Source organism: Panulirus ornatus, chromosome 3, assembly GCF_036320965.1.
Source record: "Panulirus ornatus isolate Po-2019 chromosome 3, ASM3632096v1, whole genome shotgun sequence".
Taxonomy (NCBI): domain Eukaryota; kingdom Metazoa; phylum Arthropoda; class Malacostraca; order Decapoda; family Palinuridae; genus Panulirus; species Panulirus ornatus.
The window spans coordinates 30,415,511-30,430,028 of record NC_092226.1 but is presented as its reverse complement, the minus strand read 5'-3'; the positions used below and the strand labels follow the sequence as shown (position 1 = coordinate 30,430,028).

Sequence of the window (14,518 nt, the reverse complement as noted above, 5' to 3'; positions counted from 1 at the left end):
AAAGATTGACCAAGAGGATATATGTGTCAGAGGTGGAGGGAACGAAGAGAAGTGGGAGACGAAATTGGAGGTGGAAAGATGGAGTGAAAAAGATTTTGAGTGATCAGGGCCTGAACATGCAGGAGGGTGAAGGGCGTGCAAGGAATAGAGTGAATTGGAACGATGTGGTATACCAGGGTCAACGTGCTGTCAATGGATTGAACCAGGGCATGTGAAGTGTCTGGGGTAAACCATGGAAAGTTTTGTGGGGGCCTGGATGTGTAAAGGGAGATGTGGTTTCGGTGCATTATTACATGACAGCTAGAGACTGAGTGTGAACGAATGGGGCCTTTGTTGTCTTCATAGCGCTACCTCCCGCACATGAGGGGGGAAGGGGGTTGTTATTGCATGTGTGGCGAGATGGCAATGGGAATGAATAAAGGCAGACAGTATGAAAGAGGGGCAAGTATGAAGTCTGTTGGGGATGAGAGAGCTTGGGAAGTGAGTCAGTTGTTGTTCGCTGATGATACAGCGCTGGTGGCTGATTCATGTGAGAAACTGCAGAAGCTGGTGACTGAGTTTGGTAAAGTGTGTGAAAGAAGAAAGTTGAGAGTAAATGTGAATAAGAGCAAGGTTATTAGGTACAGTAGGGTTGAGGGTCAAGTCAATTGGGAGGTAAGTTTGAATGGAGAAAAACTGGAGGAAGTAAAGTGTTTTAGATATCTGGGAGTGGATCTGGCAGCGGATGGAACCATGGAAGTGGAAGTGGATCATAGGGTGGGGGAGGGGAGCGAAAATTCTGGGAGCCTTGAAGAATGTGTGGAAGTCGAGAACATTATCTCGGAAAACAAAAATGGGTATATTTGAAGGAATAGTGGTTCCAACAATGTTGTATGGTTGCGAGGCATGGGCTATGGATAGAGTTGTGCGCAGGAGGATGGATGTCCTGGAAATGAGATGTTTGAGGACGATGTGTGGTGTGAGGTGGTTTGATCGAGTAAGTAACGTAAGGGTAAGAGAGATGTGTGGAAATAAAAAGAGCGTGGTTGAGAGAGCAGAAGAGGGTGTTTTGAAATGGTTTGGGCACATGGAGAGAATGAGTGAGGAAAGATTGACCAAGATGATAGATGTGTCGGAGGTGGAGGGAACGAGGAGAAGTGGGAGACCAAATTGGAGGTGGAAAGATGGAGTGAAAAAGATTTTGTGTGATCGGGGCCTGAACATGCAGGAGGGTGAAAGGAGGGCAAGAAATAGAGTGAATTGGATCGATGTGGTATACCGGGGTTGACGTGCTGTTAGTGGATTGAATCAGGGCATGTGAAGCGTCTGGGGTAAACCATTGGAAGCTGTGTAGGTATGTATATTTGTGTGTGTGGACGTATATATGTACATGTGTATGGGGATGGGTTGGGCCATTTCTTTCGTCTGTTTCCTTGCGTTACCTCGCAAACGCGGGAGACAGCGACAAAGCAAAAAAAAAAAAAAAAATGTATATGTCTGTGTGTGTATATATATATGTATATGTTGAGATGTATAGGTATGTATATTTGCATGCGTGGACGTGTATGTATATACATGTGTATGTAGGTGGGTTGGGCCATTCTTTCGTCTGTTTCCTTGTGCTACCTCGCTAACGCGGGAGACAGTGACAAAGCAAAATAAATAGAATAAATGTATAAATGTCATTGAAGATATAGAGAGGCAATTGAAAGAACTGTGTATAGTTATAATGGTGGAAAAGAAGAGTCTGCAGTGAGTTGATGACCAAAAGTAGAATCAAAATGGAAAGGGCTTAACCCATTGACTGCAGCTGCACAAGATATTTAGCGTGTCAATGTGGCAATTTTCAGTGAATTTTGAAAACGAATTCTCTGTTGTTGTTTATTGTTTTTTCTTTTATTCCATTTTTTTTTTCTATCTTTTCTGTTGATTGATTAGCAAGGATTTTTTATTTATGTAATGTTCATGCTAAGGTACCAGAGCATTGGCAGAAATCCTGTTAGTGCCACTGCAGAAAGGCAAGAAGTGAATGTTCTGATTACAAGAGGTGTAAATTTGTTGAGTGTATGTGGTAAATTGTTTAAGACTGTTGTGATTGAGTGGATGGTGGTTCATACAAAGCCTCAGACTATAGAGGATCACTGTAGCTTCAGGATATATAGAAGGTGTGCAAATCAGGTGTTTGCTATGAAGAATGTGTGTGAGAAATACATAGAGAAACAAGCTATGTGGCATTTATGGAACTGGAGAAATTATATGTTATGGTTGATGCAGCTGTGTTGTGGAAGTTGTTGCATATATGTGGTGATGGTGATGGTGGGGTAGTTGCAAGAAGCAGTGAGGAGTTTTTATCAAGAGAGCAAGGTGTGTTTGCAAGGAGGGTGAATGGTTCCAGTTGAAGGTGGGTCTGCAATAGGGGTGTGTGATGTCATCATGGCTGTTTAATTTGTATATGGATGGGGTAGTGAGAGTGGTGAATGAAAGGGTTTTGGAGAGAGGAGTTGTGTATGCATTGTGTTGGGGTTGAAGAAGCCTGAAAAATGAGTCAGTTGTAGTTTGCTGATGACACAGTGTTGATGGCAGATTCAAGTGAAATTCTTCAGAAACTGGTGTTTGAATTTGCAAAAGTGTGTGAAAATGCAAAAATGTATGAAAAGAGAGTAATTGTGAATGAATGCAATAAAAGGTTATTAGGCATAGCATTGAAGAGAGAGAGAGAGAGAGAGAGAGATCTTAGTTTGAATGACTTTGAATGAAGAGAACCTGGAGGAAGTGGGCTGTTTTAGATATCTGGGAATTGCTATAGCATGGAATGTAAGTGTGAGGAGCTGAAGTGAGCCATAGGATGGGTTAGGAGGCTAAGATCCTGAGGGCATTGAGGGATGTGATAAGAGAGACTTGTCTCTTAAGACAAAGCTGGGTGTGTAATGGTATATAGTGGTTGTGATGTGTTGATGTGAGGCATGGGGTCCTAGATTAAAAAGTACAGAAAAGGGTAAATGTGTTGGAAATGTGGTGTAATAAAAGTTGATAGAATAAAGATAGAGATGTGTAATAGTAGTAAAAGTATGTATGATAGAACTGAATTGTGTACACGAGAATGGTTTGTACATATGGAGAGGATGGCCAAGAGAGGGACTTGTCAGAAGTGGATGAAACAAGGGATAAGCCAAGAAGGAGTTAGGATTGAGTGGAAAGTACTTTGAGAGTTTGCAACTTGAAAATGTGAGTGAATATAAGGTGTACAAGGGAGAGTGTGAATTATATATTTTTTCATACTTGTGTGCTGTTTCCCCACATCAGTAAGGTAGCACCAACAACAGATGGAGAAATGGCTTCATTTGCTCACATCTGCTCTATAGCTTTCATTTGTAGTGCACTGAAACCTTGTCCCCCTATGCACAACCAGGCCCCATAGACCTTTACATGGCTTCCCACCACTTCATATTCCATGGTTCAGTCCATTAAGAGGATATTACCCCTTATGTACCCCATCACTCCAATTCTGACAAATGCATCCTCTTTTTCATTGTGTCTTCATTTATTTTCTCATGTCCAAACTGTTTCAGCACGCCCTCTTCAGCTCTATCAACTATGTTTCCTATTAGTACACCTTTTCTTTTAGGCTATCATTTCCTACTTAATCAACCCTCTTTACACCACATATTCCCCTGAGACATTTCGTTTCCAACACATGCACTCTCTTCTGTATCCTCTCTTATGCCATCATTTCTTATTTAATCAACCCTCTTTACACCTCATATTCCCCTCAGAAATTTTATTTCCAATACTTGCACTCTCTTCTGTATGTTCTTATCAAAAGCCTGAGCATAGAATCCTTACAGCACTGTCAGGATTACTATACTTTCAAACATACCCATCTTTGCCTTATTAGATAGTGACCACTCTTTCCACATATTTTTCAATACTCGTAAAACCTTTTCCTTCTCACCCACCCTACCCTATGACTCACTTCAGCTCTCATGGTTCCGTTTGTTGGCATTTCCTTGCCAGGTCTCTCTGTCTCTGTCTCTCTCTCTGTCTCTCTCTCTCTGTCTCTCTCTCTCTGTCTCTCTCTCTCTCTCTCTCTCTCTCTCTCTCTCTCTCTCTCTCTCTCTCTCTCTCTCTCTCTCTCTCTCTCTCTCTCTCTCTCATCCAAAAGTTTCTTACCAGTACTGTGTCCTCAGTGAACAATAGTTGACTGCCCTCCCAGGCACTCCCACCCTTGCTGGACTTAAGAGCTGGCCGTCTCCAAGACCCTCTCATTCACTTCCTTCGCCATCCTTTCCATAAGCAGAAAGGACAGCCATGGTGCCACCACACACTCCCGCCACAGACCCACCTTCACCTAAAACCACTCACCCTCCTCTCTACCTACTAACACATACTCCTCATTTCTTGAAAACTCCTTACTGCTTCATATAGCTTTCCTCCCACTCCATATTTTTTTGATACTTTCCTCAAGGTATCTTTGTCAACCATCTTATATTCCTTCTCCAAACAAGGACAGCTCATCCTCCTTGTAGGCTAAAGCTAGGGTGTCTGAATGTGTATGGATGTAACCAAGATGAAAAGAAAAGAGAGATAGGTAGCACTTCAAGGAGAGAAACCTGGATGTTCTAGCTTTGTGAAGAACAAAGCTAAATGGGGAAAGGGAAGAATAATATTTTGTGAATGTTGTAGGGGTAAAGTCAGGGATTAGCATAAGGATAGGAGTAAAAGAAGGAGGGATTATGGGAATATGTCAAAGAGCGTAGTAGGCTGTTGTCAGCAGCTTCCCAGGGTGGGACTACTGTCCTGACTGAGGAGTGTTAAAGTGGTGTTGGAACCATCTTACATTCTCCATATCAGGATTGCTGGTCTTACTTTCTGTCTTATCAAAACTGGACTACCAGACTATCCCTACCATCTCCTTACAAGTACCATACACCTACTCCATCCTTGGTAGTTTTTTCACACAAGTTCTTTTGCCAACTCCTATCCACTCAAACAATTCTCGTCTCTTTTGATGGTTCCGAAATTCCACTTCTTGACCCAATGAATATACTTTGTATTACAGTAACATCCACTCTTCCTTGGAAACTTCTCATTACAGGAATAGCTAAATCTTCCTCTGAAAAACTTGGTATCCTGTTTAGATGATCTGGCACATTTTAAAAGACAGGTTTTTTTACTTCCTCCAAAATTCGTAAATACTTTTGCGTATCTTTTCCTTTTCCCTTTCTTTATTCTCTAAATATATTTCAGTTAAGGCCTGGCCTTGATGTAGACTTTTGTCCAAGACTGGACAACATTAAAAAAGGAAAAAGCCCAAGAATCGAGTATTAATAGTTGATGGTCTAAAAGCTAGTGTGCATAATATGGCAATTTAGGATATAACTAAGGGGCATTGGATACTTGGTGTTTTTCAAGAGAATTGTGAACAGTTTGTGGAGTTGTGTTCTGAAAAAGTATCTAACAAAAGAATGGCCCAACCCACCTACGTATTTACATACACGTCCACACATGCACATATGATACCTATACATATCAACGTATACATATATATACATACACAGACATATACATATATACACATGCACATAATTCATACTTGCTGCCTTTATTCATTCCCATCGCCAACCCACCACACATAGAATGAGAACCCCCTCCCCCTGCACGTGGGCGAGATAGTACTAGGAAAAGACAACAGAGGCCACATTCATTCACACTCAGTCTTTACCTGTCATGTATAATGCACCGAAACCACAGCTCCCTTTCCACATCCAGGCCCCACAGAACTTTCCATGGTTTACTCCAGACGCTTCACATTCCCTGGTTGTTAGAAGCAGTGAAAAGTTTGTATTGAGGATGTAAGGCTTGTGTATGTGTAGGAAGAGAGGAAAGTGATTGGTTCTCAGTGAATGTTGGATTTTCGCCCCCTCCCCCACCCTATGATTCACTTCCAGCCTCCATGGTTCCATCTGCTGCCAGATCCACTCCCAGATATCTAAAACACTTTACTTCCTCCAGTTTTTCTCCATTCAAACTTACCTCCCAATTGACTTGACCCTCAACCCTACTGTACCTAATAACCTTGCTCATATTCACATTTACTCTTAACTTTCTTCTTTCACACACTTTACCAAACTCAGTCACCAGCTTCTGCAGTTTCTCACATGAATCAGCCACCAGCACTGTATCATCAGCGAACAACAACTGACTCACTTCCCAAGCTCTCTCATCCACAACAGACTTCATACTTGCCCCTCTTTCCAAAACTCTTGCATTCACCTCCCTAACAACCCCATCCATAAACAAATTAAACAACCATGGATACATCACACACCCCTACCGCAAACCTACATTCACTGAGAACCAATCACTTTCCTCTCTTCCTACACGTACACATGCCATACATCCTCAATAAAAACTTTTCACTGCTTCTAACAACTTGATTCCCACACCATATATTCTTAATACCTTCCACAGAACATCTGTATCAACTCTATCATATGCCTTCTCCAGATCCATAAGTGCTACATACAAATCCATTTGCTTTTCTAAGTATTTCTCACATACATTCTTCAAAGCAAACACCTGATCCACACATCCTCTACCACTTCTGAAACCACACTGCTCTTCCCCAATATATATATATATATATATATATATATGTATGTGAGAAATACTTAGAAAAGCAAATGGATTTGTATGTAGCATTTATGGATCTGGAGAAGGCATATGATAGAGTTGATAGAGATGCTCTGTGGAAGGTATTAAGAATATATGGTGTGGGAGGCAAGTTGTTAGAAGCAGTGAAAAGTTTTTATCGAGGATGTAAGGCATGTGTACGTGTAGGAAGAGAGGAAAGTGATTGGTTCTCAGTGAATGTAGGTTTGCGGCAGGGGTGTGTGATGTCTCCATGGTTGTTTAATTTGTTTATGGATGGGGTTGTAAGGGAGGTAAATGCAAGAGTCCTGGAAAGAGGGGCAAGTATGAAGTCTGTTGGGGATGAGAGAGCTTGGGAAGTGAGTCAGTTGTTGTTCGCTGATGATACAGCACTGGTGGCTGATTCATGTGAGAAACTGCAGAAGCTGGTGACTGAGTTTGGTAAAGTGTGTGGAAGAAGAAAGTTGAGAGTAAATGTGAATAAGAGCAAGGTTATTAGGTACAGTAGGGGTGAGGGTCAAGTCAATTGGGAGGTGAGTTTGAATGGAGAAAAACTGGAGGAAGTGAAGTGTTTTAGATATCTGGGAGTGGATCTGTCAGCGGATGGAACCATGGAAGCGGAAGTGGATCATAGGGTGGGGGAGGGGGCGAAAATTTTGGGAGCCTTGAAAAATGTGTGGAAGTCGAGAACATTATCTCGGAAAGCGAAAATGGGTATGTTTGAGGGAATAGTGGTTCCAACAATGTTGTATGGTTGCGAGGCGTGGGCTATGGATAGAGATGTGCGCAGGAGGATGGATGTGCTGGAAATGAGATGTTTGAGGACAATGTGTGGTGTGAGGTGGTTTGATCGAGTAAGTAACGTAAGGGTAAGAGAGATGTGTGGAAATAAAAAGAGCGTGGTTGAGAGAGCAGAAGAGGGTGTTTTGAAATGGTTTGGGCACATGGAGAGAATGAGTGAGGAGAGATTGACCAAGAGGATATATGTGTCGGAGGTGGAGGGAACGAGGAGAAGAGGGAGACCAAATTGGAGGTGGAAAGATGGAGTGAAAAAGATTTTGTGTGATCGGGGCCTGAACATGCAGGAGGGTGAAAGGAGGGCAAGGAATAGAGTGAATTGGAGTCATGTGGTATACAGGGGTTGACGTGCTGTCAGTGGATTGAATCAAGGCATGTGAAGCGTCTGGGGTAAACCATGGAAAGCTGTGTAGGTATGTATATTTGCGTGTGTGGACGTGTATATGTACATGTGTATGGGGGGGGGGGGGTTGGGCCATTTCTTTCGTCTGTTTCCTTGCGCTACCTCGCAAACGCAGGAGACAGCGACAAAGTATAAAAAAAAAAAAAAAAAAAATATATATATATATATTTATATATATATATTTTCTTTTCATACTATTCGTCATTTCCTGCATTAGCGAGGTAGCGTTAAGAACAGAGGACTGGGCCTTAGAGGGAATATCCTCACCTGGCCCCCTTCTCTGTTCCTTCTTTTGGAAAATTAAAAAAAAAATGAGAGGGGAGGATTTCCAGCCACCCGCTCCCTCCCCTTTTAGTCGCCTTCTACGACACGCAGGGAATACGTGGGAAGTATTCTTTCTCCCCTATCCCCAGGGATAATATATCTTTCTTTTTTCTTTCATACTATTCGCCATTTCCCGCATTAGCGAGGTAGCGTTAAGAACAGAGGACTGGGCCTTAGAGGGAATATCCTCACCTGGCCCCCTTCTCTGTTCCTTCTTTTGGGGAAAAAAAAAAAAAAAAAAAAAAACGAGAGGGGAGGATTTCCAGCCTCCCGCTCCCTCCCCTTTTAGTCGCCTTCTACGACACGCAGGGAATACGTGGGAAGTATTCTTTCTCCCCTATCCCCAGGGATAGGGGAGAAAGGAAACAGACGAAAGAAATGGCCCAACCCCCCCCCCCATACACATGTATATACATACGTCCACACACGCAAATATATATATATATATATATATATATATATATATATATATATATATATATTTTTTTTTTTTTTGTCGCTGTCTCCCGCGTTTGCGAGGTAGCGCAAGGAAACAGACGAAAGAAATGGCCCAACCCACCCCCATACACATGTATATACATACGTCCACACACGCGCAAAATTGTGATCCTTTCCAATAAATATATATATATATATATATATATATATATATATATATATATATATATATATATATATGTATAAAACGTGAATGAGAAGGCCTTGATTAGGGCCTCAGCTGCCCGTGCCACCTCAGCTAACAAAATTTTTTTTTTTTTTTCTTTTTTTTTTTTTTTATACTTTGTCGCTGTCTCCCGCGTTTGCGAGGTAGCGCAAGGAAACAGACGAAAGAAATGTCCCAACCCCCCCCCCCATACACATGTATATACATACGTCCACACACGCAAATATACATACCTACACAGCTTTCCATGGTTTACCCCAGACGCTTCACATGCCCTGCTTCAATCCACTGACAGCACGTCAACCCCGGTATACCACATCGCTCCAATTCACTCTATTCCTTGCCCTCCTTTCACCCTCCTGCATGTTCAGGCCCCGATCACACAAAATCTTTTTCACTCCATCTTTCCACCTCCAATTTGGTCTCCCTCTTCTCCTTGTTCCCTCCACCTCCGACACATATATCCTCTTGGTCAATCTTTCCTCACTCATCCTCTCCATGTGCCCAAACCACTTCAAAACACCCTCTTCTGCTCTCTCAACCATGCTCCTTTTATTTCCACACATCTCTCTTACCCTTACGTTACTCACTCGATCAAACCACCTCACACCACACATTGTCCTCAAACATCTCATTTCCAGCACATCCATCCTCCAGTGCACCACTCTATCCATAGCCCATGCCTCGCAACCATACAACATTGTTGGAACCACTATTCCTTCAAACATACCCATTTTTGCTTTCCGAGATAATGTTCTCGACTTCCACACATTCTTCAAGGCTCCCAGGATTTTCGCCCCCTCCCCCACCCTATGATCCACCTCCGCTTCCATGGTTCCATCCGCTGCCAGATCCACTCCCAGATATCTAAAACACTTCACTTCCTCCAGTTTTTCTCCATTCAAACTCACCTCCCAATTGACTTGACCCTCAACCCTACTGTACCTAATAACCTTGCTCTTATTCACATTTACTCTTAACTTTCTTCTTCCACACACTTTTCCAAACTCAGTCACCAGCTTCTGCAGTTTCTCACATGAATCAGCCACAAGCGCTGTATCATCAGCGAACAACAACTGACTCACTTCCCAAGCTCTCTCATCCCCAACAGACTTCATACTTGCCCCTCTTTCCAAAACTCTTGCATTCACCTCCCTAACAACCCCATCCATAAACAAATTAAACAACCATGGAGACATCACACACCCCTGCCGCAAACCTACATTCACTGAGAACCAATCACTTTCCTCTCTTCCTACACGTACACATGCCTTACATCCTCGATAAAAACTTTTCAGTGCTTCTAACAACTTTCCTCCCACACCATATATTCTTAATACCTTCCACAGAGCATCTCTATCAACTCTATCGTATACCTTCTCCAGATCCATGAATGCTACATACAAATCCATTTGCTTTTCTAAGTATTTCTCACATACATTCTTCAAAGCAAACACCTGATCCACACATCCTCTACCACTTCTGAAACCACACTGCTCTTCCCCAATCTGATGCTCTGTACATGCCTTCACCCTCTCAATCAATACTCTCCCATATAATTTACCAGGAATACTCAACAAACTTATACCTCTGTAATTTGAGCACTCACTCTTATCCCCTTTGCCTTTGTACAATGGCACTATGCACGCATTCCGCCAATCCTCAGGCACCTCACCATGAGTCATACATACATTAAATAACCTTACCAACCAGTCAACAATACAGTCACCCCCTTTTTTAATAAATTCCACTGCAATACCATCCAAACCTGCTGCCTTGCCGGCTTTCATCTTCCGCAAAGATGGGTGCTTATAAATTTCTGAGAATGGCATTTGCCTTTAGTTTAATTTCTGCTTCCATTTTCTAGGTCTCGTCATCATACTCGCTCAAGATCTCCAAGTTCAAGAAGACACAGGTCACGTTCTCCAAGAAAACGTAGATCGCATTCCCGGTCTCCTCCTAGAAAGCACAAGAAAAAAAGTCGGCACTAGTAAAATGATGTGATTGTTTAAAGGTATTAAGATATAAATATACTAAAGATCCTTTACTATGGCAGTTTTATTCTTTTTTCAGAATTCAGGTACAGTGATACCTTCAGAAATGTGAAATGTACTGTTAATAAAAATATTTGACGATAATGTGATTTTTTTCTTCTGATATGTTGAGCGGTATGATTTATTTGGTAACAAGAATTTGAAGTAGGAGAGATAGTTTAAAGAATGGAATGGGAAAGGGGATAAGTATAAAGATCGGAGGGGTGGTAACAGCTAAGAAAGTAAAGCAAGGGGAGGGAGAGAGAGGTAGCAAATTCAGGACTTTAAAGAACTGCTTGAATTACACCTAGAATTATTTGACAGTTGTATGGTGACTGAGCACATGAAATTGATTTAGGGGATTATGTTACTTTTACACTTTGTTTTGGCCTGTATAGGCATTCAGCAACCATTTTATAGTAAGCACATAGTACATAGTAAACTTTTTTCAATAAACCAGTCAGTGTCTTTGTTGGTGGTGATTGAATGATCAAACTTGCTAATATTTCATTTTTTAATATATTCATTCATGCATACTCAAATAACATTCACACCATTGTAAGTTCTTCTTTGTTGCTCTTGAATGTGAATATAAAGATTTCCAGAGCTTAAAAGCAGGAGCTGAGGGAAGTTATTGAAAATGATTAACAGATGTTCTTTGCTTGCACTCATCAAACAGTGGCTGTTGGGTGAGTAGATAGAGGGTGGAGATGGGAGAAGAGAGATGCTTTATAAATATCCCTTTCCTTTCTTTTAGTAGAAATCACTTCCATAGAGATATTGATAACAATGAAAACATAGTCACATATGTTTGATGATATTGCCAAACTCTCAAACTACCAGAAACACATGTGGTTTCTACATACCCCTGGGGTAGGGGAAAAAGAATTCTTCTATATTCCCTGCGTGTTGTAGGGGGCAGGAGTGGGAGGGTTGGAAACACTCCCCATCTTATATTTCAAATTCTTAAAGTAAAACAGAAGAAGGAACCAAGCAGGGAGTACTCATCCTCCTCGAAGGCTCAGGCTGGGGTTTCTAAGTATGTGTGAACATAACCAAGAGAAAAGGGGAGAAATAGGTAGAATGTTTGAGGGAAAACCTGGATTCTGGCTCTGAGTAAAACAAAGCTCAAGAATAAAGGGAAGAATGGTTCGAAAATGTTTTGGGAGTGAACATTGGTGAGAGCCAAAGAGCTAAGGAAGTACCCTGAAGTAGTAGTTGTGGGAATGTGTGAAGTGGTGTGAGGAAGTGAATTATAGACTGCTGTTTGTAGAAATGAAAGTGGAAGGTACAAGGTGGGTGACCATTAATGCTTATGCACCTGGCCATGAGAGGCAAGTGTTTTGGGAGCATGTGAGTGAGTGTCAGCTATTTTGATTCAAGAGACTGGGTGGTGGTGATGGGTGACTTGAATGTGAAGGTGAGTGATGTGGCAGTTAAGGGTATAATTGGGGGGGGGGGGTTATATAGTATTATGAACAGATATGATGAACAGCTTGTGGAGTTGTGTTCTGAAAAAAGGACTGGTGACTGGGAATAAAAGAATACATATGTGAGTAGAAAAGATGGTCAGTGGGCAATACTGGAATACTGTTAGTTGATAGGTGAGTAAAAGAGAGAGTTTTGGATGTAAAGATGCCTAGAGAGGCAGCAGGACTGATGCGGTCTGATTACTGTCTTGTGGAGGCGAGGCTGAAGATAAGAACAGGTTTTTGGGAGAGAAAACAATATCAGTGAGAATAAGTGAGCTTGGTAAAGTGACTTTTTTGAAGAAATACCATGAGAGATCAAGTATAAATAGCAGAAAGTGAGAGTAAATAAAGCAAGGGGAGTGGGTGTGGAATAGGAGTTATTTAGGAAGCAGTGTTGGCATGTGACATGCAAAAGGTAGTAGATGGGCAGATTAGAAGGGCAGTTAGAGGTGGGATGAACATACAAACTTGCCATTGTTGGGGAAAAGAGAGGTGTTTGGGCAGTACTTACCAGGAAGGAGTACAAATGACTGGGGGATGTACAAGAAGCAGCAGTAAGTCAAGAGGAAGGTGCTGGGGTTGAAAAAGAGGGCAAATGAGGTTTGGGGTGAGCAAGTATCAGTAAACTTTAGGGAGAACAAGATGTTGGAGGGAGGTTAATAGAGTATGAAAAACTGAACAAATAGGAACATTGGTGAAGGGGGTAAAAAGGGAAGTGATAAAAGGTAGTGAAGAAGTGAGTAGGAGGTGGAGTAAGTGTTTTGAACTGTTGAATGTGTTTGATGATAGAGTGGCAGAAGTAGGGTTTTTTGGTCGTGGTGGTATGTGAAGTGAGAGTCATGGACAGTGGTTTAGAGCAAAGAGGTAGTGAAAGCCTTGCATCAGATAAAATGTGGCAAGGCAGCTAGAGTGAATGGTATTGCAGTTGAATTTCTTGAGAAAGGGTGTGACTGTTGTTGATTGGTTTGTTAGGATTTAGGACTTTCATTGTATGTATGGATCATGATGAGATGCCTGAGTATTGGCAGAATGCATGTACATTGACATTGCATAAAAGCAAAGGGGGTTGAGTGTACCTGGAAAGATGTATGAGGGGTTAGTGATTGAGAGAGTGAGGGCATGTACAGAGCAATGCAGTTTCAGAAGTGGTAGAGGATGTGTAGATCAGGTGTTTGCTTTTAAAGAATGTGTGTGAGAAGTACTTAGAGCAACAGACGGATTTGTATGTGGCATTTATGAATCTGGAGAAAGCATATGATAGGGCTGATAAAGATACCTTGTTGAAAGTCTTAAGAATATAATGTGTGTAAGGAAAACTTCTGAAAGCAGAAAAGTTTTTATTACGGATATAAGCATGTGTACAAGTAAGAGGGTATTGATTGAGAGGGTGAAGGCATGTACAGAGCATCAGATTGGGGAAGAGCAGTGTGGTATCAGGAGTGGTAGAGGATGTGTCGATCAGGTGTTTGCTTTGAAGAATGTATGTGAGAAATACTTAGAAAAGCAAATGGATTTGTATGTAGCATTTATGGATCTGGGGAAGGCATATGATAGAGTTGATAGAGATGCTCTGTGGAAGGTATTAAGAATATATGGTGTGGGAGGCAAGTTGTTAGAAGCAGTGAAAAGTTTTTATCGAGGATGTAAGGCATGTGTACGTGTAGGAAGAGAGGAAAGTGATTGGTTCTCAGTGAATGTAGGTTTGCGGCAGGGGTGTGTGATGTCTCCATGGTTGTTTAATTTGTTTATGGATGGGGTTGTTAGGGAGGTGAATGCAAGAGTTTTGGAAAGAGGGGCAAGTATGAAGTCTGTTGGGGATGAGAGAGCTTGGGAAGTGAGTCAGTTGTTGTTCGCTGATGATACAGCGCTGGTGGCTGATTCATGTGAGAAACTGCAGAAGCTGGTGACTGAGTTTGGTAAAGTGTGTGAAAGAAGAAAGTTAAGAGTAAATGTGAATAAGAGCAAGGTTATTAGGTACAGTAGGGTTGAGGGTCAAGTCAATTGGGAGGTGAGTTTGAATGGAGAAAAACTGGAGGAAGTAAAGTGTTTTAGATATCTGGGAGTGGATCTGGCAGTGGATGGAACCATGGAAGCGGAAGTGGATCATAGGGTGGGGGAGGGGGCGAAAATTCTGGGAGCCTTGAATAATGTGTGGAAGTCGAGAACATTATCTCGGAAAGCAAAAATGGGTATG

The 14,518-nt window shown here is 41.8% G+C and overlaps 1 protein-coding gene across 4 annotated transcripts in view; it reads left to right on the top strand.

The window, feature by feature from the left end:
* The window catches only part of LOC139761845 (U2 snRNP-associated SURP motif-containing protein), a 434,305-nt gene extending 423,348 nt beyond the window's left edge, over positions 1-10,957 (top strand). For all 4 annotated transcript variants that reach the window (XM_071686407.1, XM_071686396.1, XM_071686389.1 and 1 more), the window contains one exon: positions 10,687-10,957. In XM_071686407.1, the coding sequence (XP_071542508.1) occupies positions 10,687-10,810 (124 nt within the window). In that variant the 3' untranslated portion in view covers positions 10,811-10,957. The remainder of the gene's footprint in view (positions 1-10,686) is intronic.
* Positions 10,958-14,518: the final 3,561 nt, after the last annotated feature.